The sequence below is a fragment of the Colias croceus genome, chromosome 14 (assembly GCF_905220415.1).
Source record: "Colias croceus chromosome 14, ilColCroc2.1".
Taxonomy (NCBI): domain Eukaryota; kingdom Metazoa; phylum Arthropoda; class Insecta; order Lepidoptera; family Pieridae; genus Colias; species Colias croceus.
The window spans coordinates 9,364,018-9,388,330 of NC_059550.1; the positions used below are offsets into that span (position 1 = coordinate 9,364,018).

General features: G+C 34.6%; 2 protein-coding genes across 3 annotated transcripts; one reads left to right on the forward strand and one right to left on the reverse strand.

Annotated features, from left to right (window-relative positions):
* Window positions 1-6,064: 6,064 nt before the first annotated feature.
* Window positions 6,065-23,062, reverse strand: LOC123697114. Of its 2 annotated transcripts, none has more exons than XM_045643520.1 (10): window positions 22,903-23,062; window positions 18,959-22,365; window positions 16,934-16,958; window positions 13,714-13,914; window positions 12,945-13,089; window positions 12,091-12,259; window positions 11,489-11,629; window positions 10,851-11,002; window positions 8,926-10,573; window positions 6,065-8,691 (listed from the first exon to the last, which is right to left on the reverse strand). In XM_045643520.1, the coding sequence occupies exons 2-10, from the start codon at window positions 22,061-22,063 to the stop codon at window positions 8,041-8,043; spliced, it is 6,237 nt and encodes a 2,078-aa protein (XP_045499476.1). In that variant the 5' UTR covers window positions 22,064-22,365; window positions 22,903-23,062; the 3' UTR covers window positions 6,065-8,040. The 2 variants fall into 2 exon arrangements, with proteins under 2 accessions (XP_045499476.1, XP_045499475.1); XM_045643519.1 differs by having other exon boundaries at window positions 16,889-16,958; window positions 22,903-23,061.
* Window positions 23,063-23,091: 29 nt separating this feature from the next.
* LOC123697115 (probable 39S ribosomal protein L49, mitochondrial) lies at window positions 23,092-24,053 on the forward strand. The gene is made up of 2 exons (XM_045643521.1): window positions 23,092-23,249; window positions 23,551-24,053. The coding sequence occupies exons 1-2, from the start codon at window positions 23,133-23,135 to the stop codon at window positions 24,016-24,018; spliced, it is 585 nt and encodes a 194-aa protein (XP_045499477.1). The 5' UTR covers window positions 23,092-23,132; the 3' UTR covers window positions 24,019-24,053.
* Window positions 24,054-24,313: the final 260 nt, after the last annotated feature.

The following is a 24,313-nucleotide window of genomic DNA, read 5'->3' on the forward strand; positions in this document are numbered from 1 at the left end:
TGTGTCCTGCCAGACCGAGATATTGCACGCCTCATAAGCGAAGCGTTGAGGTGGGTACTACTGTCACTTCGCGCAAAACATCTGATTTTTCAAACTTAAAATGTCTTTATGTATCATACATTGCACTTGTAAGATAATACATACACACACATATTAAGAAAAACACAATATTTTTAACATTCATGATATTTTTGATGTCATTTTTGTTATTTAAACTAGTTAAAAAACAGTTTAAAAAAGTTCTGTCTTGGACGTCCGTGTGTCTGTATGTGCGGAGGATTTTCTTGTTAAGGACGTATTTACAAATTGACGCGCATCAATTTTAGGTATTGAGTCTTACTACTACACGTGCACGGCTCACACACACATCGAAATGCGCGAAGCGGCGAAATTATGAGTAAACTGACACGACTTGATAATTGAGCTTATTTTTATTGCTATGTTTTTTTTAACTTTACTTTGATTTGTAAAGTTTGTAACGTTGAATGGTCACAAAAGTAGATACCATTTATCTAATTTCATTGGACAGTGATTGTTTGGTAAACAAGTACTTGCCGAAGTGTACTTCGAAGACTGGTACTGGAACTCATAGACGAGTGGAGCTAGGTGTGCCGAGTTTGGGCTCGTTTTGTTAGTAATGTTGAGACCTTACCTCCGGACTTGATGGAATGACCTGCAGGTGTACTTCGAAGACTGCTACTGGAACTAAAAGATGGTTAGAGCTAGGTGTGCCGAGTTTGGACTCATTTTGTTAGTTATGTTGAGACCTTACCTCCGGACTTGATGGAGTGACCTGCAGGTGCATTTACAAAATATGTTTTATTAATTAATGTAATAATATAGTGTCGACTTATAAAAATACTACAGGTTTGCCGGCAGCTTCGCCTGCATCATTTTTAAATTTAACCCAAATTCGGCGCCATTTTGAAATTCTTTGTTAATTGACCGATTTCGTTCAAAATCGATATCTGAGGATCCTTAGGATCACAAAACAGGAAACTGTTACAAAAATTTGAAAAAGTCAACGCCATTTTGAAATTTTCTGTTATTGTACCGATTTCGTTCAAAATCGATATCTGAGGCTCCCTGGGATCGCAAAACAGGAAACTGGTACCAAAATTTTAAAAAGTCAGCGCCATTTTGAAATTCTTTGTTATTGTACCGATTTCGTTCAAAATCGATATCTGAGGATCCTTAGGATCACAAAACAGGAAACTGTTACCAAAATTGAAAAAAAAGTCAACGCCATTTTGAAATTTTCTGTTATTGTACCGATTTCGTTCAAAATCGATATCTGAGGCTCCCTGGGATCGCAAAATAGGAAACTGGTACCAAAATTTTAAAAAGTCAGCGCCATTTTTTTTGAAATTGTACCGATTTCGTTCAAAATCGATATCTGAGGCTCCCTGGGATCGCAAAACAGGAAACTGGTACCAAAATTTTTAAAAGTCAGCGCCATTTTGAAATTCTTTGTTATTGTACCGATTTCGTTCAAAATCGATATCTGAGGCTCCCTGGGATCGCAAAACAGGAAACTGGTACCAAAATTTTTAAAAGTCAGCGCCATTTTGAAATTCTTTGTTATTGTACCGATTTCGTTCAAAATCGATATCTGAGGCTCCCTGGGATCGCAAAACAGGAAACTGGTACCAAAATTTTAAAAAGTCAGCGCCATTTTGAATTTTTTTGTTATTGTAGCGATTTCGTTCCAAATCGATATCTGAGGATCCTTAGGATCACAAAACAGGAAACTGTTACCAAAATTGAAAAAAAGTCAACGCCATTTTGAAATTTTCTGTTATTGTACCGATTTCGTTCAAAATCGATATCTGAGGCTCCCTGGGATCGCAAAACAGGAAACTGGTACCAAAATTTTAAAAAGTCAGCGCCATTTTGAAATTCTTTGTTATTGTACCGATTTCGTTCAAAATCGATATCTGAGGATCCTTAGGATCACAAAACAGGAAACTGTTACCAAAATTGAAAAAAAGACAACGTCATTTTGAAATTTTCTGTTATTGTACCGATTTCGTTCAAAATCGATATCTGAGACTCCCTGGGATCACAAAATAGGAAAATGGTACCGAAATTTAAAAAATTCGGCGCCATTTTGAAATTCTTTGTTAATTGACATATTTCGTTCAAAATCGATACCTGAGGATCCTTAGGATCAAACTCAGCTCTGCTGGTTACGCTGGCAGAAAGATTCGACAGTTAACTGACATAGAAACTGCAAGAATTGTATATTTTGCTTCTTTACCAGCTGAATTTATTAAATTTTGGTACCAGTTTCCTATTTTGCGATCGAAGATTCTCAGATATCGATTTTGAAGGAAATCGGTACAACAAAGAATTTCAAAATGGCGCTGATTTTTTAAAATTTTGGTACCAGTTTCCGGTTTTGTGATCCTAGAGATCTTTAGATATCGATTTTGAACGAAATCAGTACAATAACAAAAAAATCAAAATGGCGTTGACTTTTTTAAATTTCGGTACCATTTTCCTGTTTTGTGATTCCAGGGAGCCTCAGATATCGATTTTGAACGAAATCGGTACAATAACAGAAAATTTCAAAATGGCGTTGACTTTTTTTCAATTTTGGTAACAGTTTCCTGTTTTGTGATCCTAAGGATCCTCAGATATCGATTTGGAACGAAATCTCTACAATAACAAAAAAATTCAAAATGGCGCTGACTTTTTAAAATTTTGGTACCAGTTTCCTGTTTTGCGATCCCAGGGAGCCTCAGATATCGATTTTGAACGAAACCGGTACAATAACAAAGAATTTCAAAATGGCGCTGACTTTTAAAAGTTTTGGTACCAGTTTCCTGTTTTGCGATCCCAGGGAGCCTCAGATATCGATTTTGAACGAAATCGGTACAATAACAAAGAATTTCAAAATGGCGCTGACTTTTTAAAATTTTGGTACCAGTTTCCTGTTTTGCGATCCCAGGGAGCCTCAGATATCGATTTTGAACGAAATCGGTACAATAACAGAAAATTTCAAAATGGCGTTGACTTTTTTTCAATTTTGGTAACAGTTTCCTGTTTTGTGATCCTAAGGATCCTCAGATATCGATTTTGAACGAAATCGGTACAATAACAAAGAATTTCAAAATGGCGCTGACTTTTTAAAATTTTGGTACCAATTTCCTGTTTTGCGATCCCAGGGAGCCTCAGATATCGATTTTGAACGAAATCGGTACAATAACAAAGAATTTCAAAATGGCGCTGACTTTTAAAAATTTTGGTACCAGTTTCCTGTTTTGCGATCCCAGGGAGCCTCAGATATCGATTTTGAACGAAATCGGTACAATAACAAAGAATTTCAAAATGGCGCTGACTTTTTAAAATTTTGGTACCAGTTTCCTGTTTTGCGATCCCAGGGAGCCTCAGATATCGATTTTGAACGAAATCGGTACAATAACAGAAAATTTCAAAATGGCGCCGAATTTGGGTTAAATTTAAAAATGATGCAGGCGAAGCTGCCGGCAAACCTGTAGTATTTTTATAAGTCGACACTATATTATTACATTAATTAATAAAACATATTTTGTAAATGCACCTGCAGGTCACTCCATCAAGTCCGGAGGTAAGGTCTCAACATAACTAACAAAATGAGCCCAAACTCGGCACACCTAGCTCTAACCATCTTTTAGTTCCAGTAGCAGTCTTCGAAGTACACCTGCAGGTCATTCCATCAAGTCCGGAGGTAAGGTCTCAACATAACTAATAAAACGAGCCCAAACTCGGCACACCTAGCTCTACTCGTCTTTTAGTTCCAGTAGCAGTCTTCGAAGTACACCTGCAGGTCACTCCATCAAGTCCGGAGGTAAGGTCTCAACATAACTAACAAAACGAGCCCAAACTCGGCACACCTAGCTCTACTCGTCTATTAGTTCCAGTAGCAGTCTTCGAAGTACACATGCAGGTCACTCCATCAAGTCAGAAACTAAATATGAAATTTATAATCCCATAAGTATGAAAAACTATAAATAAAATCTTTCCCTGGTGTGCCTTGGTTGTCGGTGCAGAATGCGTCAATGATCAAGTTTATTAGGTCAAATATTTTGTATACGTACAGCGATCTTTTCGTAAACGAGGAGCTGCCTACAAGCGTCACAGCGTCTACTCACAAAGGCGTCCGAGCGCCGACTAAATTACTAAAATATTTCATTACAAATTTTTGTACAATAAATCAAGATAGTGTCAAATAAAATAACCCTTATTTCCATGCAATAAGTATCACGCGTTACAGTTAAATATGTGAAAAAATAAGATTTGATTTTAATTTTTTTCTCAGCCTATTTGTAACATTTTGATAGTTTTCTTTGCTACCTTTTTGAGTTGGACATGTCTGCTTACTTAAAATATTTTTAAATCAATAAATTTATTTTATTAAATACAAGAAAAATGTTCCTGTATTCAGCACGATATTGTCAATTTTGTGTGAAAGGGCAACGGAAAATATTTTTTATAATATTATAAACCAAAATTTTCGACTAAAAGATTGCTACCATTTAAAGATTAAGGATTAATCTATCTATAGTAATTATTAGTTAAATTTGGTTTTGTATTATTATGTCGCAAAATGTACCGAAAAACTGCTTATTTTTGTCAGATTCGTAAACGCGTCCTTAACACGATAGCGACCGAAATACTTTACTAATCGAGTCTTTTTTTCTCTTACGCTTGAGTATGCTCAGGAATAGAACCCTTTCATTTTTCAGGGTCTGATTAGATGTGGTTTAATTGTTATTAAATAAACAAAAGTAATAATCAATAAATAATTATTAAAAAAAAAATATTTTTTAAAATTGAACATGTAGAAAAAAAAATATTTTTAGTGATTTTTTGTTTAAAAAAAAATTCAAAAATTATTAGATGTTGGCTAACTTTAGAATCATATAATTAGGATATATTTATTTATCCTTCATGTTTATTTACATATTATGTCTTGCAGTATTCACGGGTATATTCATTTCACCTCAACCGTATATTCAAACCCCTCCCTATTTCCAGTTCTGCCAACAGATATATTCCCCCTTAATTATGAATTTCCCCTTAACTATGACAATACCGACAACATACATACCGACACAGATCTATGAAAAAGGACACTGGGGGCGCTGGCATGCAAAGGTGGATATATTTACTATTCAGATCCTATAGTTTATGTAAATGAAAGACACCTCACTCTCGTGTGTAAAAGCAGAAGCCGCGTCGTAAATTTTTTTAAACTGTAGTATCCTATCTACTTCTGAGATAACTATATGTGATCATATTTATTTTTTATAGTCTGTGCCCGTCCGCTTTTTACATGAAAAAAATCCAAGATCTAAAAATCGGGGGTACTATTATAGTTTGAGCTAATAAATAATATTAATTAAAAATAGAGTTTATTATAAAAATATTATAAAAATTGGTCAGTAACGATGGATATACTTTATTTAAGTGTATATTTTGACATAAATTGATATTTGAGTGAAAAAAAATTTTTGGGAAAAAAAATAATTTTATTTTTTAAAAAGAGCTGGCGCACACGTGCTACGCACATGTGTTGAACGGTACTTGGCGCCAGGCTCTATCGAGCCTGTTAATTTTCAATTTAAATTACCATCTAATTTAACAGTAGTGACACCTTGAAAGATCTTGAGAGAGTACAAGAGCATTGGCACATGAGAACAAGTGTATCTACATACTTATATTATATACACCTTTATAAATAATCAATTTTATTGTAAAGGATGAGATTATGAGGCGTGCACTTTTGGATTTTCCAAACGTTATTTTTTTTACTTCATATCCACCCGGGAATCAAACCCACGTTCCGAGGTATCACCCTCGCTTCTACGCTAGAGAGCTTCTAGAGAGTTAACCACTGTACCAAGGAGGAGATGTAAACTCAAAATCACAATGAGTACCTACTACCTATATTGAAACCCATCCCTGTAACTATTTAAGAATATTTTAAAAGTATTCTTAAATACAGGGATGGCAGACAATAACATAATGACCATAGACCATCGACCACATTTTGTACAGTAAAAGAAAAACAACAAAATCATGAGATAAGGATATGTTTATTAGACAAATTCATACCTCAGGCACATAACACAGAGTGCGCTGTAAAATAAAAACTAAATCATAATATTACTGTAAACTAAAACGCTATCTTTGGAAGAAACTAAACATTCGGGCGGTGGCAGCCATTTTGTTCTTGTGAGCACAGATAAACAACATTCCATCAAACTTCCAAATACTAAAATACAGTTAAATAACAATTTCTCTACGTGTTAGGGTGTTTGCTTTATTTTTTATCATTATCGTACAATCTAACGAAATGTAATACAAATTTTAATGTAACAACTTCATATAATATTACATAGGAGTTACATGAAGTCATTATGTATGCATTCATACAATTAATCCATCACATTTAAAGCTTATTACTAATTACAATATATAAAAATAATGTAAACTGTAACCAAATTAAAATAAATAAATTTACTGCTACTGTGATTGGATGTAACAACCTACATCGAAATTAACAAGTACACAATCAATAAATTACAATTTTAGGCAGAGGATCATTAAACGTAGAGAATATTAAAATCAAAATTTAACTGTTTCCTTTTACAGTAAAAAGAAAAACACACTATGATACCAAAAGATAACTACATATTATATGTATGCAAAAGAAATCATAAACAATTTAGTGTTAAAAAAATACATGGAGTTACATGACCTACATGAGGCATTATTCTGTCTAGGCCATATTTGAGATCTTTACGAAATAAATAGCATTTGCATACAAATCTTTTTATTGCTATTAAAATTGATATGCACAATAGATACCAACTTGAATCAGCAACACCCCAACACATGTAACTTCTAAATGTAACATTGGATCATAATCTACAAAATTGAACCAAAATAATATACTATATTTATTCATTCAACAATATATAACATAATCCACTTACAATCAACCATGAGCCTAAAATACGCGTATTTACATTGCGACTCGCACGTCGTCACTTGAGAACTTACTATATTGGTCAGTGATTTGTAGATTGTAATAAAATATTGTTTATTCTCAATGAATATTCTATGGTATTTGGTTGATTAGTGCGCTATGTACTATACTATCGATACATGTATTAGTTTCTATGAAACATTAATTATTATGATAACAAATGGAAAAATATGCTTCAGTGATATATTCATAATTACACGCTATACAAATTAATTTTTGTTTGAAGTTATTACATTTGTGTTCCATTCTTTTAACTTCAAACAGAGTCTGGTTCTCATATTTTTTACATTTTTAACACAGAAACAGTTTTAATAATTTTATTTCTATACAAGATATATCTGTTAAACATTGTGTTTATATACATTATGAAAATCTATTCCATATTTTGTCTCAAGTTGTACCAATATATAGGGTTTAAAATAAATAGTAGGTTGAATGTTCCTTCGTCCTTTTATAGAATACATACTTTTAGAATAAAAAAAAAAGAACAGTCAAGGTGTTTAACATTTTTTATTGTATCCTAGAACTATATTGTAATAACTTCGAAACAATATAAATTACAAGTAAATTGTCTATATTCTCGCAAATGTTATGAAGCTGATGAATTCAACGACAATAAATTATAAATGCATTTTTGATCCTGACTAGAGAATTTTGAAAATAAAAATTTCGATAATCGTAGGAGCAAAGGGATGAAAAGAAAGAGGTCGATAATCACAGTGAATGTATTTGCTAGCTTACAAAACTGAATCAGATGATAAATATTAAATATTAATAAATAATGGATGACTTCATACCATTTGCGGATCCCGTCGTCACCATATTCACAGCTCGATATTAAACTAATATTTACAGATAAGGCTCCTCTGGTTCTCACTTTAAAACATTCTCACTTTGTCACACGCGAACAAAACCGCACAAACACTTTACTATCTTTTTACAATCCACACCGGTTTTGCCGCGTAGCTTGGTTGTTACACAACCAAAAAGAACAGGTTTCGCTATGGTCTCGGCTCGACCTGGGACGGGGCGGTGGTCACAACGGGAACCACTTGGTTGGCCACCACCGTCTGCGGGATGACCGTTAACGATTTAGGAATCTTCGGCATCACAACCGGACTCGTCGTGATCATGGGGCTGTTTTGTATCGTTTCACTGGTGATCGATACGGCCGTCAGGAGCTGGGGCATTCTGATGGGAGTCGACAGTATTGAGGGGGAGGTCACTAAGGAGAGCGTTTGTGACGTCATAGTGGAGGTTTTCGGTGGTATCGGGGCTATGGTAATGTTCTTCAAGCCGACGTTTTTCAGTATCGTCGCTGCGTTCGATCCGATCTGCAGTTCGGAAAGTTCTTTCTTGTCTAATTCTTTCTCTGTGGTGATGTTTTGTACGACCGTGCCTCCGTTGCCGAGCATGGCTGAGGTTTGTATCTCTGTAACAACGGTAGTTTCTTCGGTGGATGATCGTTTATTTTTGGCTTCTTTCTCTTGAAGTCTCTGTTGTCTCTCGCGGCGGATGAGGCACATTTTGTTGTAGTCTTCGAAGGTGATGTGGTAGCGATTGCCGGCTGAAAGTACTTGCACCAGACTCGGCAAGTTGTGACCGTCGACCGCTGTTTTGAGCGGCTCCCGCGCTATCTTTGCAAGGTTCTCCTGGAAAATAAACACAAAATAATTTATATAAAATTGAAGTAACTAATGTTGTGATAATAAGAAATTATTTCTTAGTAGGGAAGAATGGTGTGAGTTTGGAAAAAATGTTGATGCCATATTATATTGGGAGCCATTTAATACTTGAGTATAACATATTAACAAAATTAAATAATTATTTTAAGACAAGACAAGAACTAAATTTGTGAAGTAAATCGAAAATGAAAGATTACGTACCGGAGTAATTGGCATTAACGTAGGTCTCCAACCCCCCTTGTTTTTCTTAGGCGTGTCTTTTTTCCCTTCCTTCTTATCTTTCTCTTTCGGCGCGGGCGAATCTTTTTTATCTTTATCTATCTTAGAATCTTTCTTTTCCTTATCTACCTTAGGCGTCGGTAGAGGCGCGGCCGCTACTTCCGTGGGATCCGAGGCCGACACACCCTTGACCAACTGTTGAATATTATGCAATACATTCTGTATTGCCTTCCTTCCTTGAGCATTAGGAGTATTGATAGCTATTAACTCCGGAGGTAATTGTTTAGTTTTCTTTTCTTTGGGTTTCGGTTTCGCAAACTCAGGCGGAGGCATGAACTTTTTAGTCTCTGAGTTCTGACTCGACTTCAACAAGCTTTTGCCATTCATTGACGGTTTCTTTCTGAACTCAATCAGGCTTGTTGGTTTAGGCGGTTCAACGGTTATATTATCGTAGGCGCGTAACCTGCTCTGTACCGAATTACTGTAATTCGCGGCATGAGGAGACGCATTGTGAGATAGGACTAAATCGCCACTTCTAAAGTACTTTTCTAGAAGGATCAAATGTCGCAGGAAACTGGATTGGTTTCCGTACGGCCGTTGTAGTTCGTTCCAAAGCTTTTTAGTCTCCACATCATATTGTATCACAGTGTTACACTTTTCCCAACCTTCGGGAGTAACGCCTTTAACGTTATTGAATTCTATATTACATTGCAAGTTCATTTCTTCCTCCCCAGGGAACAATTCTCGAACCGAAATCGACGGATTCGTCTCCAATCGCTTCACCGGATTTGAGTATTTCGAATCTGAACCTTTCTTTGGTTCTTTATCAACTAATTTCTTTGATAGCTCACTCAAATTCTTCTTTACTTGACTGAAACTTTCCGACAACTGCCATTTATTTTTAAGGGTGTTTATATCAGCCGGTTTTTTGTTTGGTATTGTTTCAATCGTGCATTCATCATTGAGCGAGATATTTTTGATGATAGGAGCTTCCTTCGCTTTGTCAGGATCGAATATTTCCAATTCTCCCTCCTTTTTGGCCGTTTTTTCTTTATGAGCCACAATTTGACCCAACTTCTGTATTCTTTTGCTGTTCTTTTCGTTGATTCTATTTTGCTGTCCGACTTTCTGTATTCCAACATTTTGGACTTTGAGGATATTTCGGCTTTTCTGTGTCAAGTTTGCTTTATGTTGAAACTGAGCTGGGTTGTTTTGTTTTTGGAGTAGGTAGCGTAATTCTGTCTGTTTGTCTACTGGTATGAGCGGTGTTTCGTCGGTTGCCATGTCCGATTCTGAGCAGTCACTTTGCACTGATTCCGGTGGTTTTGCGCCTGGAACTGGTATTTTATTCGACGAAATGAGACTCTCGATATCTTCTTCTAGCGGTTGAGTATTTTGAGAGGGTTCAGCTATTTCCTCCTTTAATTTCTCTTTTTCAGGGGAACTTTCTGTTGTTCTTTCGGAAGATTCGCTGTCCTTTTCTGGTTCTGTGGATTTCCTTTGTTTAGTTTTGATCTTTGTCTTCTTCTTCTGTTTGCTTGCGCTGTTGTTGCAGTCTTCTAGCACGGCGTTGTCTTCCGTTTCTTGTTCTAACTCAGGCGGTATTTCAACATTGTATATTTGGAGTAATCTGAAAATACAATGTGTTTGAATTAAATTTTGTTGTCTTTTTTATATTGTCTGTAAAACATGGCTACCAATTAACTGTATTCTGAGTTATTTGTAGTATTTATGTGATAAAGTTTAAAATTACTGTTAAAATAGTTAAATAAGTCTTTGTTTAAGTCACATAAGCTATGCTTTGTAATTGTCAACTTTTAATCAAAAATCATTTTTAAAGCCTTCACTATCAAAATAAAAATGAACTTATTTGCAAATTTGAACTAAAAGAAAATGTAAACACTTACTTGCGTCTATACGCCCTAGCGTGGTTATCATTATGCCCTGGACGTTGCAGCAAGGTGCAGTAATATCTGCACACTTTGCACAACACCGGCCGCTCTGTGAACTCCACCGGGATTCCGGCCTCTTTGAGCAATGGGTTCAAGTCCGTATAACCCTGGAAAAGAGTAAAACTTGGTTATCAAAAATATTTTTTGATAAAATGTATGATTAGAGACACTTAAACCATTACATTATTACGCATAGTGTGCAAGTGTCACTCGGTGAATACACCTAACTACACTTAACACAAAAATTCATACCTTTATTGAAAGTGTGGAAAAGTGCAAACTAGTGTTGGTAAAAAATACTTAATTTTCCACAAAAGATTACGTTACATTTTATTGACAATTTTTTATCAGTCACTTTATAGAAAGTGTTGCTTAAAGTGTCACCTATACCAGAATTTCCAATTTACGATATTTTTGTTTTTTTACCAAATGTACATGAATTATTTCCGTTATTAAGACACTTACATGGTGTATACAATGTAGATTATAAAATACAGGTTACAAAGTGTCAATAAGTGTCAAGTGTCAGTTTTTGTCAGCCACGTTCACCTATAGCTAATTTTCCATATAAATTTGTGTGAATATACACTTACATGATGTATAAAGTGCAAATTATGATGTTTGGTGAGCCTGCGCCGACACAACACGCACGCCATGAGCGGCGTGAGTGCTCGGTAGTGTTCTCCGCACAGGGGGATCGTGTGCAGGCCCGGGTAATCGCCTTCTAGTTTTAGCTGAAATAACGTTTATTTAATTACTTAAAAAGTATAAAATAAAATGTTTTAAAGAAAAGATAAAGGGGAGATGTCTACAAATATTTGAATAGTTACTTAGAAATTTGTAAATCAAAATCAATTTCAAATAGGTGTTACTTTCTGAATGAAGGAGGGATCTTTACTCTTTAGATACACATCTATTAATAACTCAGGCCCCGGAACCACAGACACAATAGAAAATCTATTGTGTCTGGGACCGATCGGGCCGCTTGGGGTTCAATGGGTTCATAATAAATAATAACGTTTATTTCTTATCCTTTACCATAGACTTATTCATTATAGGTTTAATTAGTTTTTATTAGATTTATATCTAACAGTTGATCGGATTTTAATTAATTTTCGTTCAATCTTTGCTTTCGATCGATATTTTGGTCGATCTCGCTGGTCAGCTAAGATTTGGTGGAATGTTGAAAACTCACCAGTTTATTAACACTAGAGCGCATCTTAATAAGCCACTTCCTGCGTATGGAGTGGTCTGCCGGCGCCGCGCACCCGCTCGTGTGGCACGTGGCCAGGCGACCGGGAGTCTCCGAGGGCTCCTCCTCGCTTTCCTCCTCGAGGGGAGGACTTAGCGGCTTTTCTGGACCACTGGGTAACAAAAAAAATATTTTTTTGAATAAAAAAAGCTGAAAAAATTGTTTGTTTGCGAATGTTGGGTTAAAATAAAACATGTTTGTACTATGGAATTATACTATTTTTTCTGCAAGCATAATAATAAAAGGTAACAAGTGATAACTGCGTTAAAAACAACCGACTTCAAACTTGCACTTGCAACATTTACAAATACAGACAAAAATGCTCATAAAATAAAAACTACTGGGCCTATCCGAATAAAATTTTTATGGGACCAATTCGACACCATCCCGCATCGAACAAAAAAAGAATCACGTAAATCGGTTCAGAAACCTCGGAGTAATCGGTGTACATACATAAAAAAAAACATACCGGCCGAATTGATAACCTCCTCCTTTTTTTGAAGTCGGTTAAAAATACACTTATATGGACATCGTCGCACATAAGCATTCGCAAAAGGGCAAAACAACAGTAAAAAGGGCATGTGAACCGCCCACACGTGTCAGAAGTAAATCTCCTTTACTCCATGACGTATGGTATTGCCAAGATGCACCTTATGACCTTGAAATTTTACTCTCAACGCGCCTAAAGAAGTTAATATAATTAAGTATTGATAGAATAAAACAGTATTGCAGTTTACTAGAACTCGACATGTCACACGAAACAGCGCCTTATTGCTATAGCAATAGCGTATACTCACGTTGTGTTGGGCGGCGAGGACGGCTGCGGCAGGTCGAGCGGTTTGCCGACGGGCCGCTTCCTGTACGAGGGGCAGTTCGCGCGCCGGTCCACGTGGCGGTAGCACGCGTCGCAGAGGCAACTGTCGATTGTTAGTTTCTCTTCGTCTGGGGGACGAATGGTTATTAATTATTATATATAAAAAAAATCGAAATTGAAAATTGGTTGATTGTTTTCAAAACATATCATGATGTATAAAACAATGTCTGGAATGTCTGGAATGTCTGTTGGCGATAATTTCTAAAATAATGCACCTAGTTTCAATTCGTTATCACCAATGGATAGCGTGGTTCCCGGTTTAGTACATATTTACATAATTTGTTAAGTTTTAGAGAACGCGAACGAAGCCGCGAGCTAAAAAGCTAGTTGTTTATACAGGTACTTAATCAATATTAGAAACATACTTAAAAACTACATTCTTCTACACTAATAATAAAATAAGAGGAAAACTTTGTTTGTTTGTTTGTTTGATTGTAATGAATAGGCTCATAAACTACTGGACCGATTTTGATGAAATTTGGCACAGACAATCTTTAGACACTGAGAAAGAACATAGGCTACATTTTATTGCGAAATATGTACCCCGGGCGAAGCCGAGGCGGACCGCTAGTAATCGATAAATAATATGTTTTCAGTACAGACCTATTTTTTAATTTTAAAAAAATACATTGCATTAACCATTTCGTTAATAAACCATTATCTTTAAGTACATATATCAAAATAAAACTCACTGTCCAGCACTTTCTTCTGCCTCTCGCTGCTCTTCATCTGCGCGATGTGGCATGGCGTGTCAAAGAGACCGAACTTGCCGCCGCAGTAGAAGCACTGGTCCATGCACAGCCTCCCGGGGTGGATGCTGAACGAAGACGCCTTCTCCGGGATGACGAGGTTGAGGGTCTCTTTCGGTTCTGGTTCGGGAACCGCTTCGCCATCTGTGTGGAAGAAGTGCTGATTATAATTTTCTTTCAATTATTGATGACCTGGATAAAAGATAACTTTTTGTGTGGAAAATCTAGCAAACCAATAAAGTACTTAATAGTTACGACATGTATTTCGATCATGGGCAAATAAATTCTGAAAGGAAAATAAATTACTTTTATTCGTATTTTAACGTTTGCTTGAAACCAAAAAGCTTTCCTTTTGTTTATTTTATAGATTTTGAGTGAATTTATTTTATTATGTCTTATCACAATCTAATAAGTGCATATTTAAAAGTCTTTGATTGTAAAATCCGAGTTATCTTTATTGGAAAAGACATTAGAGATTGACAATATAACAGAGTAGTATTGGTAGAACTCAATAGTTAAATTGAACAACAAACTGCCATCATTTACATCTGACATGGAATGAAAAACTTGAACTAATTGATAATGAATTTGTCAGTATGCCGCTTGTATACCTACAGCGTAGACCTACAGAGTTAATAATATTTCTCAAATTGGCTATACGTTATCAGGGTTTATACTTAGCAAATAAACAGAAAATATAAGTAAACTTGGAGCTTTCGAGTTCGTATATTGATAACTGAGCTTATGAGTTGTATGAAAATACTAAAAATCTTACATGATCATTCTACGAAAAACATTAAAAATTTTGAGTATTATGAAGCATAAATTAATAAATTTTGAAAATCTTCTCGAAAAACTCGAAAAATGTTATCTAGAGACAAACCAACATTAAAATAATTAATTTTGAAAGTTGGACTTTTTTCAAATACTTTATAACTTTGAATATACATACAATAATTTATATTACAACAATGGATATAGCCACGTATATTATGTGCTACGCTAGTAGAAATTACCTACAGTAGAGACAAAATTAATCGGAGTAATTGATAACTAAGTTTTATCGGCGCATGCGCATGGTTTCTTGACTTCGATTCATGTTATTTGATGGAAGGTAGTAGTCAAGTTATAGGATGTTAATAGTTAAATATGTTTATCTATACTAATATAAGCTGAAGGGTTTGTTTGTTTGTTTGAACGCGCTAATCTCAGGAACTACTGGTCCACTTTGAAAAATTCTTTCGGTGTTAGATATCCCATTTATCGAGGAATGCTATAGGCTATATATCATCACGCTAAGACGAACAGGAGCGGAGCACTGCGGGTAAAACCGCAGGGCAAAGCGAGTGTATTATAATTTTCTTAACCATTCTAATGTTTTTTCATCTTGCTATTATTAACTTATGTATTTATACTAACTTAGATACTTCAAATAATATTTACTCAATACGTATCTAAATAATTTTGTAGATGTTTGTACATGAAGGTAATGTTAATTGAAACTAAGTGTGGAGAGTATAAAAAAATAAAAAGTTCATTTATTTGCCTTCACAACTTAAACTATTACAAAGGAACTAAATATGTAAACGCGTAGCATTTTCGTTGTGAAGGACTAGTGTCTGAAATAGGTCTGTGAAAGACCTGCAGTATAGATATCTCACTAGCACTCGCGGATAGCACTACTAAAATACATATAATTATCTAAACAGTTTAAGTATATGGGTGAACAGTTAAAATATTCAGCTGTAAATAAAATATTAAATAACAGATTAAAAATCAACTCACAGGCGCTAGCTTCGCTAAGGATATCAACAGTTGTAATAGAAAAAAAGGGAATTTTCGTACTTTAGGTCAATTTTCACTTGAATAAATATGGTTGATGGGTGAATTCTTATAGGTAATTATTCAATTCATTTGTCTGTGTTTTTATTAATCCCACCACCTTGTGCTATAGTTGTTATATTTGAATTTTAAAAATATGAGAATAAAACGTATTATTGAAGTTATACTTCTTTTGGCGCGATGGAGAAAAATGATGAGAGTGAATTTTTACGATTCGCGCGCAAACCGACACCTAAATTTAACAGAATGAAGTTAGTTCTAGGTGGTATGAAAATTGATAACTATGTTCAAGTTGTATATTCTAGTATTTTTTCCATACGCCAAAGAAGAATAACTTCTAACGCGTGTACATAAGTACACACACTCTTTTTTTTCTCCCTTCAATGCCTCATTTTTGTGCCTAAGTATTGCCACCATAAAATATATACTGACTATGTAACATGTATATATACCTACCTATGTTAAATATTTTTTTATTATTAAAAACTAAAACAAATAGAATATTATTATTTGTTGTTTATTTTAATAACACGACGAATAAATAAACCAGTTATAAGATATATTTAAAACATGCAATTAATAGTTGTTAGAATTTAATGTTATTTGTAGCATCTGGATTTGAGGAAAACATTAAAATACAAGATAAAAAGATGAGTTATAAAAAATATGTTATTTATTAGATAGTATATTATAAACCCGATGCTACAGATCGTTATGGGCGAAACAATTATTGAATAATAATTTAACCCATTGAGCCCCGAGCGGCCCGATCGGTCCACGACACAATAGATTTTCTATTGTGTCTGTGATTCCGGGGGCTGAGTTATAATGATTTCAAAATACAACATTTACATTACAAATACTAAGAAAAGGAAGCATGTATTCAACTTCGCGCAAGGAAACCCGAAAAATTAACGAAAAAAAATTGCTTGCTTGCTAAAACCAAATAAAGTATCAAGTTTATGAAATCACTTCAAGTATGTCAAAATTCAATGGAAACTCTTTCTATAATTTCGAGTGATTCAGCTAAAGAGCAACTTTTACTTGATTAATTATTTTAAAGAATTATGATGGAATCACCTATTTTTATTTATATAACAAACGGGATATTACTATCGGTCTCTTTTATTCATTTGGAACCAAAAGAGACACATTTTGACGTCAAAAAAGGATAATTTTGTCGTCAAAATAGAGATTAATTAAAAAAAAAAAATAAACATTTTTTTATTTTTTAGTTTCGCCCATAGCAATGTTAAAAATACAGTTATCCACACACCGTGGTTGTTACTTCGGTTACTGTAATGTGACTTTCTGTGCGAACCGTCCGATGCTGCGCCGGCGACGCCCTGCGGAACGAAAAAAATACAATTTTATTTTATTTTTCTAGAAAAAACAAAAACACAAAATATGTGTGAAATGTTCTTTAGAGGGATATATTGTATAAGTTATACTAAGTTAGGCTAAACTTCATCAAAAACTGTTATAAACGCCAAAAATTCATAGGTAATTTCGCGTATATAAATCTTCGACTAAACCCGTGTTCATGAACTACTCTTATCGAATTTAAAATCTGCAAACACGTGTAGCACATTTCGTGTAGAACTAACTCTCAATGCAACATCTAAGTTAAATAAATAAATAAACATCTACGATATTACCTATCTTCTTTTTCATTTGTATGAAAAAAAAATCCCTTATTCCCTTGATAGTTGCTCACGAACGTGTTGACTGATTTCGATAATCATTAATTTGTGGTTGAGTGTGTTAGCTACGAGATATATACATAGTTACAAAATGAAAAGGAAAAATCTTAAAAAAAGGTTGCGCCAAACACTAAGAAAAGTAAACGGCTATTTTAAGCTTCACACATTTGACAGTTCGCACGAACGAGAGAAATCGCGAGAAATGAGGAAAATGTTTTCCACGACAACGTCTTTCAGGACAGCAAGTTACTATGTGATGATTGATTATATATAATTATATGAATGCTTTTCGCTGATTTTTATAATTAATGCTTACTAACTAAAACATTTATCATTCAACTAAACTTCTTTTAAAGAGCTTTGTTGAAGTGAAACTTCTTGGAAAAAAAATTAGTGTAACATTTTTTCGTTACGCGTGACATTTTTCCGTTACGCGCCATCTTTTTCTTATCCCTACCACGCGTGAATCGACGTATTACTGTAAAGTTGCATATAGTAAATTATTTTTTGAAAAATAAGGTCATAAAGAAGTTTCACTTCTTACGTGTGTACACTAGTACACGCACACATTTTTTTTACAATTTCATCTCGAAATGTACATTATTTTAAGTTTAAATGAAAGAGAGCAAATATATTATAGACAAAAGATTATGTGCTATAAATACTCTTTGTTTCTTTTTTTGCAATTTTTACGAGAAAAATAAAAGCTCAATGGACAAGAAAAGGTTTTCAGTAAAGTTCTACAATTGACTTAATTTGGAAAGCTTATTAATGTGGAATTAAATTATGAAAGAAAAGAAAAACTTGTAATTATAGTGAAACTTTAGCCAAATATACACGTTTCATTGTTTAGTTTAATAGTTAACTAAAACATAATAAGATGTTACTTATGAATTTTACTGTAAACTAGACTCTCTTTCTTCACATGAAAAGCAACTTATGTAAACTAAAAATGTGCAACATTTCATCTAAATCCTGTTTTTTTGTGTTTAATTGTGATACAAATTCAGAGAATGTACCCAAGCTACTTAGAAATAATGTAGCTTTCTGTTGGTGAAATAATTTTCACACTTATTGTTTTTGAGACAAATCTTTCTTCTTTATTTTAGTGTAGATTTTTAAGATAATATTTTTTTATAATATTATACTCCTTATCTTTACCTTAATAAATAAATAGTAGGTAACATTAAGTAAGCTGCCTGAAGCTTTGAATGCTTTAATTCTTCATTCATTATAAATGAGCTTTATTTTATGACTGAGTAGCAAATCAGTATTGCTTTCCACACTTTTAAAGATAAATAGAAATTAAATATTAAATAATTTTTCTTTCTCAGCTTTTAATATATGAATTATGTAACTTGACATTTTTAAGAATTAACATAATTGAAGTATACCTCTCTGAGCTTTTTTTATTCTTCCTACATACGAAAATAATCAAGTTTAGTTTTATTACTTGTGACTATTTAATTAAATACTGATCTGATTTGTCTGTAATTCGCCTTGTCTATTATGAGTGTTGTAAAATACATTTGAAATTGTTGAATAGATTTCATGTTTATTCCTCATAAAAATAAATATTAAGTTTATAAAATTAGTAACAGAATACTTTATAAAATTAGTAATAAAATAGATCATAGTCTCACCTCTCGCCGTTCAATCGTGTAGTAAGCGTCATCCTCTCCGCCCGCCTCGCCGACCTCCATCGGCGGCTTGCCTCGATTCTTGCTCTTCTGGAACGTCATCTTCAACGAACTCCTATGTTTCTTCTTATCCCCATTCCCTCTATTCAACTTTATCACAGTCTTGAGCGTGCCAGTGTAATCAGACTTCGACGCTTTCCCCTTCCCCATTATATTATAATTCGCGCCATATATCAACTCCTTTTCGCGTAGTTTCTTTATTTTAGCCTCATTCGCCGCCTTGTGCGTTAGAAGACCCAACGTCCGTAGCACGTTTTCTTTACGTTTCTGACTCTCTGGAGTCTCGTTTAGCATGTTACTCGGCCCCGCTTGTACTTCCGTCGAATTACGCGCCGATTTGATCTTAGGCGTTTTTGGCTTGACTTCCTCTACTTTAGCTTCAGGAATGACCTCAGGTTTTGTTTCACTTTCGACTTCCTTTGGAGGACTTGTGTCTTGTTTTATCTCAGGTTCCACTACAGCTGTTTTTGGTTTATTTTCTTCTTCAGATTCTTGTTTTGCGGGTTCGGGGGCGGGTGTTTCGACTTCCGTTTTATCAGCTGATTCGAGTTTAGTTACGCTCTGTGCCGCGTTATCTAATTCTTCAGGAACAGTCTTAACATCCTCTAAGGGAGGTGCAAGAGCCTCTGTTTCCATAGGCTGTGTAGCTTCAGGTGATTTCACTGCTACTGGTGTTGGCGTTATAGAGATTTCAGGCGATTTAATTTGATGTTGTGGTGACTTGATTTTTTCGATAGTAGCCATCTTCTCATCTAATTCCGAACCGGATGATTTTCTGGATAAGGAATCCCTTGAGCTTCTCTTTGTTATTTGTACATCATTACTGTTTAATTTGGCCTCTACGCTTCGCGGTGTTATAGATATCTGACTAGAATCTAATGTCACACCTCCTATTGTTTGTGTTAAGTTATTAGGCTGTAAGGTTGCAAATTGGTGTAAATCAATCTGTGATGTGGTCACAACTGGTTTGTCCACTGATTTCCTTATTTCCGTCAATGTCACATCTTTACCTAGTGACTTTTCAAATATACTTATAGCATCAGACTCTCTGGAGTGATTTGAGCTTGTGGATTCTTTCCGCGCGCTAACACTATTCCTCTTAATCAGTGTCACCGAATTGGGAAGTTCCACATCAATGGATCGACGAACTTGATCCCTTTTTACTATAGAAATAGCAGAATTGTTTTCAAAACAACTCAATACATTTTCCTTTTCTAACACCTTCTCTGGAGATTTTGCAGGTTGCATATCTTTTAATGGTTTAATATCAGCTCCAGATTTGGGTATTAAAACAACGTCATTAGTGACCATAACACTCTTGCTGTCTGTTGATTTGGATTCAGACTCTTGGCGTTGTCTTCTCTTATCAAACTCTTCAAATTCCTTGAGCCTGTCCATTAATTTGTCTATACTAGCTACGGTGGTGCGTTTATAAGTAATCTCTTGCCTATTATCTGTAGATTTTTCAGCAGAATCCTCTTCATAGTGTAGTCTTATATTTTCACTGTCATCATTCTTAGATGGTGTGCACTCATTAGTTATTGCTATGTTACCATCTTTATCTTTAACAGGTGTTTCTGGAGTTACAATACTGTTATTGTCACCAAGTGGTTTTGATAATCCATAGAACTGTCTGACTGGTTTAGATTGCATCTGGTCCACTACTGTTGTGCTAGGTTCACTAGGTTGATCTTGATCACAGTCTATATTCTGATCCAAGTTATTAATGAGATCATTAATTTCCTTAGTAAGACTATCAACAGTGTCAGGTTTGTCATCAGCTAAGTCATTTGCTAGAGTACCATTTTTGGCATTTTGGCCAGCGGTAGACCTCGGGGCTGCTGCGGCCTTCTTCCCGCGTCTCGCCTTCCTTATATTCTTCGAAACTTCCTTTGAATTAAATGTCTTTGACATACAATTTAATATACTACTACGATCCTCTAAAAGCGTATCATTTTCAGTCTCAAACAATTTGAGTTCAATGTCTGATGAATTTAAATTGTTTATCTTAATCCTATTACTATTATTGTTGTCGGAATCTAATGAAGTACTTCTTTTTAAGCTCAATCTTCTCTTGTCCTTGGTCAAGGAACTAGGCTCAGAGTCGGGTTTGTTTTCTGTTTTGGAGTCAACATTAAGGGAAGGCACTTTTCCAATAGTCGAGATCTGTACATTAGTATCAATATCTACATCTAGTTCAGTCTTAGGTTTGTCTATTTGTTTGTTGAGCTCCTTGTTTTCAGTTTCATTAAGCGTTTCATTGAGACTAACATCTGACTCTGTGATGTCTGAGCATTTTGATATCTCACTGCCATCTCTTGAGCAGGAGCGGCCCCGCTTTAGCTTTTTACATTCTTCAGAAGTCTCTGCAGTCTCAGGTTTAGAATCTGATAATAGTCTTCTCCTTTTCTTCTGTTCTTTGATAACAACTTCATTGAGTAAATTGTTTTTAACTTTCCTTGGTTTGCCGCTCCTTAAGTTTTTGCCTTCGAACAAGGAAGGGCTATTACTTCTTTCAGAACGCATTGAATAAGGGCTTGTCCGTGGACCCAGAATGAGGCTGCTAGGAGAGTCACCTAAGACAGACTTCATCATGACCATATCAGAACTCAATCTAGATCTTCGACCAGTTGTTTTTGGACTGGAGGATCTGGAGTTAGGTGTTGCTTCGTCAACAGGCTCCTTTTTAATTTCAGACACAGGTATCAACGGGACGGCTTCCTTGTCTTGAGAGTTATCTGGTTTCTTTGCAGCTTGTTTTCTACCCCTAGCTGTTGCCGGTTTGATTACATTTTTCTTTGCTAGTGCCACCTTTTTGCCTCTCAAATTTTTTGTTTTGCGGATACCAAGTGGCCGTTTCTTCACTACTGCCTTTGGTTTGGCTGCTGGTTTTTTAATTTCTTGTGGAGCCTTTGGTTCATCTTGACTTGTCTTTGATTTCTCCTCTTCCAAGTCGGAGGCCTTTTTCCTGGCTCGGGTCTTTGGTTCCACTACAGTTTCCTCATCAATACTCTTGTCTGACTCTTCCTTGGGCTGTTTGGTTTTCATGTTGGAATGTTAGATGAAAATTTGCCCTGTACTTCCGACATTAGGTTGATAGTAGTTAACTCTTGTTCTATAGCTAACTTGAATGTTTATAAAGTCAATTTCAACAATAAACAAATAGTGTGTAAGTAGATCTACTATTTAATTGCTTCCTTTTCTTTATAATATAATTTATAAAATATAAATTAATCTTCCTATAAAACAGAATTCACTGTTTCTAAAATTGTTTGAAGAATAAGCTCTTTCAAGTAATATCTTCTCTTGTGACGTCATTTAATCATACTTCTAATTGATGCTTAATAAATCTGAAATGAATAAATTAACATATTTAACAGCAATAATTATTAAATCACTATCAAAGTAACAAAAATAAGTTCGTTTACTTATTACGTGACGAATGCTGTTTGCAATCATTGTTTTGCACTAAAACTTTGTAATTCTCTATGTTTTGCATGTTTATCGACTTGATTATTAAATAATAACTTACGTAAATCAGTCAAAAGAGGTGCTTATGATTCGTGATAAACAAAAGCAATGCAATAAGATCGCCAAGTTCGCGCACAATTTTGACATATTTATGTTTTGAAATAGTCCATATTCACTCAATAAAATGAAATATTAAACTCTAAATGAGCCTAATATGCAATAATAATAACTTAAATAGCGTCAAAAGCGCAAAAATAATGCTCGGAAAAGTCATGAAAATCTCATGTTTTGGTGGTCGTATGACCGCAACGCCACCTACAGCTGTGCGCTGCGTGTGCGTCGGCCGAGAGACAGAAAGCACCAAATCATTTCCCTACCCGTGGCGCACCTCCGTTATGTACTCACTAAATACTCACATTTTATCCCACGAAACTGTCAAAAACCACAATAAAAAGTCAATTAGACACTCAATGCACCATAATATGCGAAAAAGTTCAATAAAAACACGCAAATAAACTTAGAAAACGATTTTTGAAAAGCCCAAATGTCTGCAGGCGTCCGCCATAATGTTTCCTTCGAAACGAATAATATAGTTCTTATTGCTCTTGTAGCAAGCAATCGCTCAGCGCTCTATTCGCTATTCAAAATGGCGACCGTGTGGCGTTCACAGTGCGCGTTTGCACGAATTTTTGTTGGAAAAACCGGGTTGATCCTGAACAACACTGCTGATTTGGGTACAAAAGTCGCCCCGAAGTTTATATCGGTAATTATTTAATTATTTTCACCCGCGTCGCGATGTAATGTCGCTTTGGCCGCGACATGTGACAGAACTATGGCTGTACACCCTTGAAAACAGGTTTCACTGTTATTCTGGCAAAATATAATTTTCAGGTTTTATTGAAAATATTTTTTTTTATTTATGTGATAGTTTTTTATGTTATTCTTAATTATATTTAATAAAAGAAGATTGTTTTGTTTATATAACCTCCAAAAATATACCATGTGTCGTATGACGTAATTAATTTTTGAAATAAAAATTTTAATTTCTTTTTTTATTGTTACAGGTACAAACATCAAATAGAAATTATTCAAATTATGCTCATTCTCCATTTGTGGAAAAAATTAAAGAACAATATGATTACGAGATAGTAAAAAACCCACCCGAATGGAAATACGTAGAAAGGCTTATGCCTTTTGAAAGCATTCCCAAAGTGACGCCTAAGGAGTCGTATCCTTCGGGATGGATCCCACCAAAAGAAGAAGCTAACAATTTACCATTCTTTATTCAAAGAACGAAAAACCATGAACTTCCCATCTACTTAGGTATAACTTATAGAGGGATGCGAAAAATATCAAAAATAAAAAAAATTGAAGGTGATATTTGGTTAATGAATGATGAAATTAAAGATTATCTGAAGAAGAGATATAATAGATATGTTGAAACAAGAGTTCATGAATTAGGCAAATTTATTGAAGTTAAGGGTGACTTTGTTAACGCTTTATCAGAATGGGCGTATTCAAAAGGATTTTAAAGTAGTTCGATAGTAAAATAAAAATTGTAGATGAACTTTTTGTTTTATTTTCTATACTTACTTACCATCATATTTTCTATTTTGCATAAATATAAGATTAACAATTATGTATCTATTAATTTCATTTTAATTGCTATAAATAAATTGTATATATAAATTTGAATCAAATATTATACATAATACCGAAAAAATATACCTACTTTAAAAAATAACTTAATGAATAATATCCTCTAATTATAATGATTTCTTACTAATAATATTTTAAATTAATAACTCATTAACGCTTATTAAAAGA

What these genes read in the sequence shown, in the direction of transcription:
- LOC123697114 (XM_045643519.1), bottom strand. Translation starts at nt 22,063, where the DNA reads ATGAAAACCAAACAGCCCAAGGAAGAGTCAGACAAGAGTATTGATGAG. An exon ending in GCTCTAGTGTTAATAAACTG is followed by an intron (nt 11,630 to 12,090) that starts GTGAGTTTTCAA and finishes ACGTTATTTCAG; the next exon opens with CTAAAACTAGAAGGCGATTA. An exon ending in ATTTGCACTTTATACATCAT is followed by an intron (nt 11,003 to 11,488) that starts GTAAGTGTATAT and finishes ACTCTTTTCCAG; the next exon opens with GGTTATACGGACTTGAACCC.
- LOC123697115 (XM_045643521.1), top strand. Translation starts at nt 23,133, where the DNA reads ATGGCGACCGTGTGGCGTTCACAGTGCGCGTTTGCACGAATTTTTGTT. An exon ending in TCGCCCCGAAGTTTATATCG is followed by an intron (nt 23,250 to 23,550) that starts GTAATTATTTAA and finishes TTATTGTTACAG; the next exon opens with GTACAAACATCAAATAGAAA.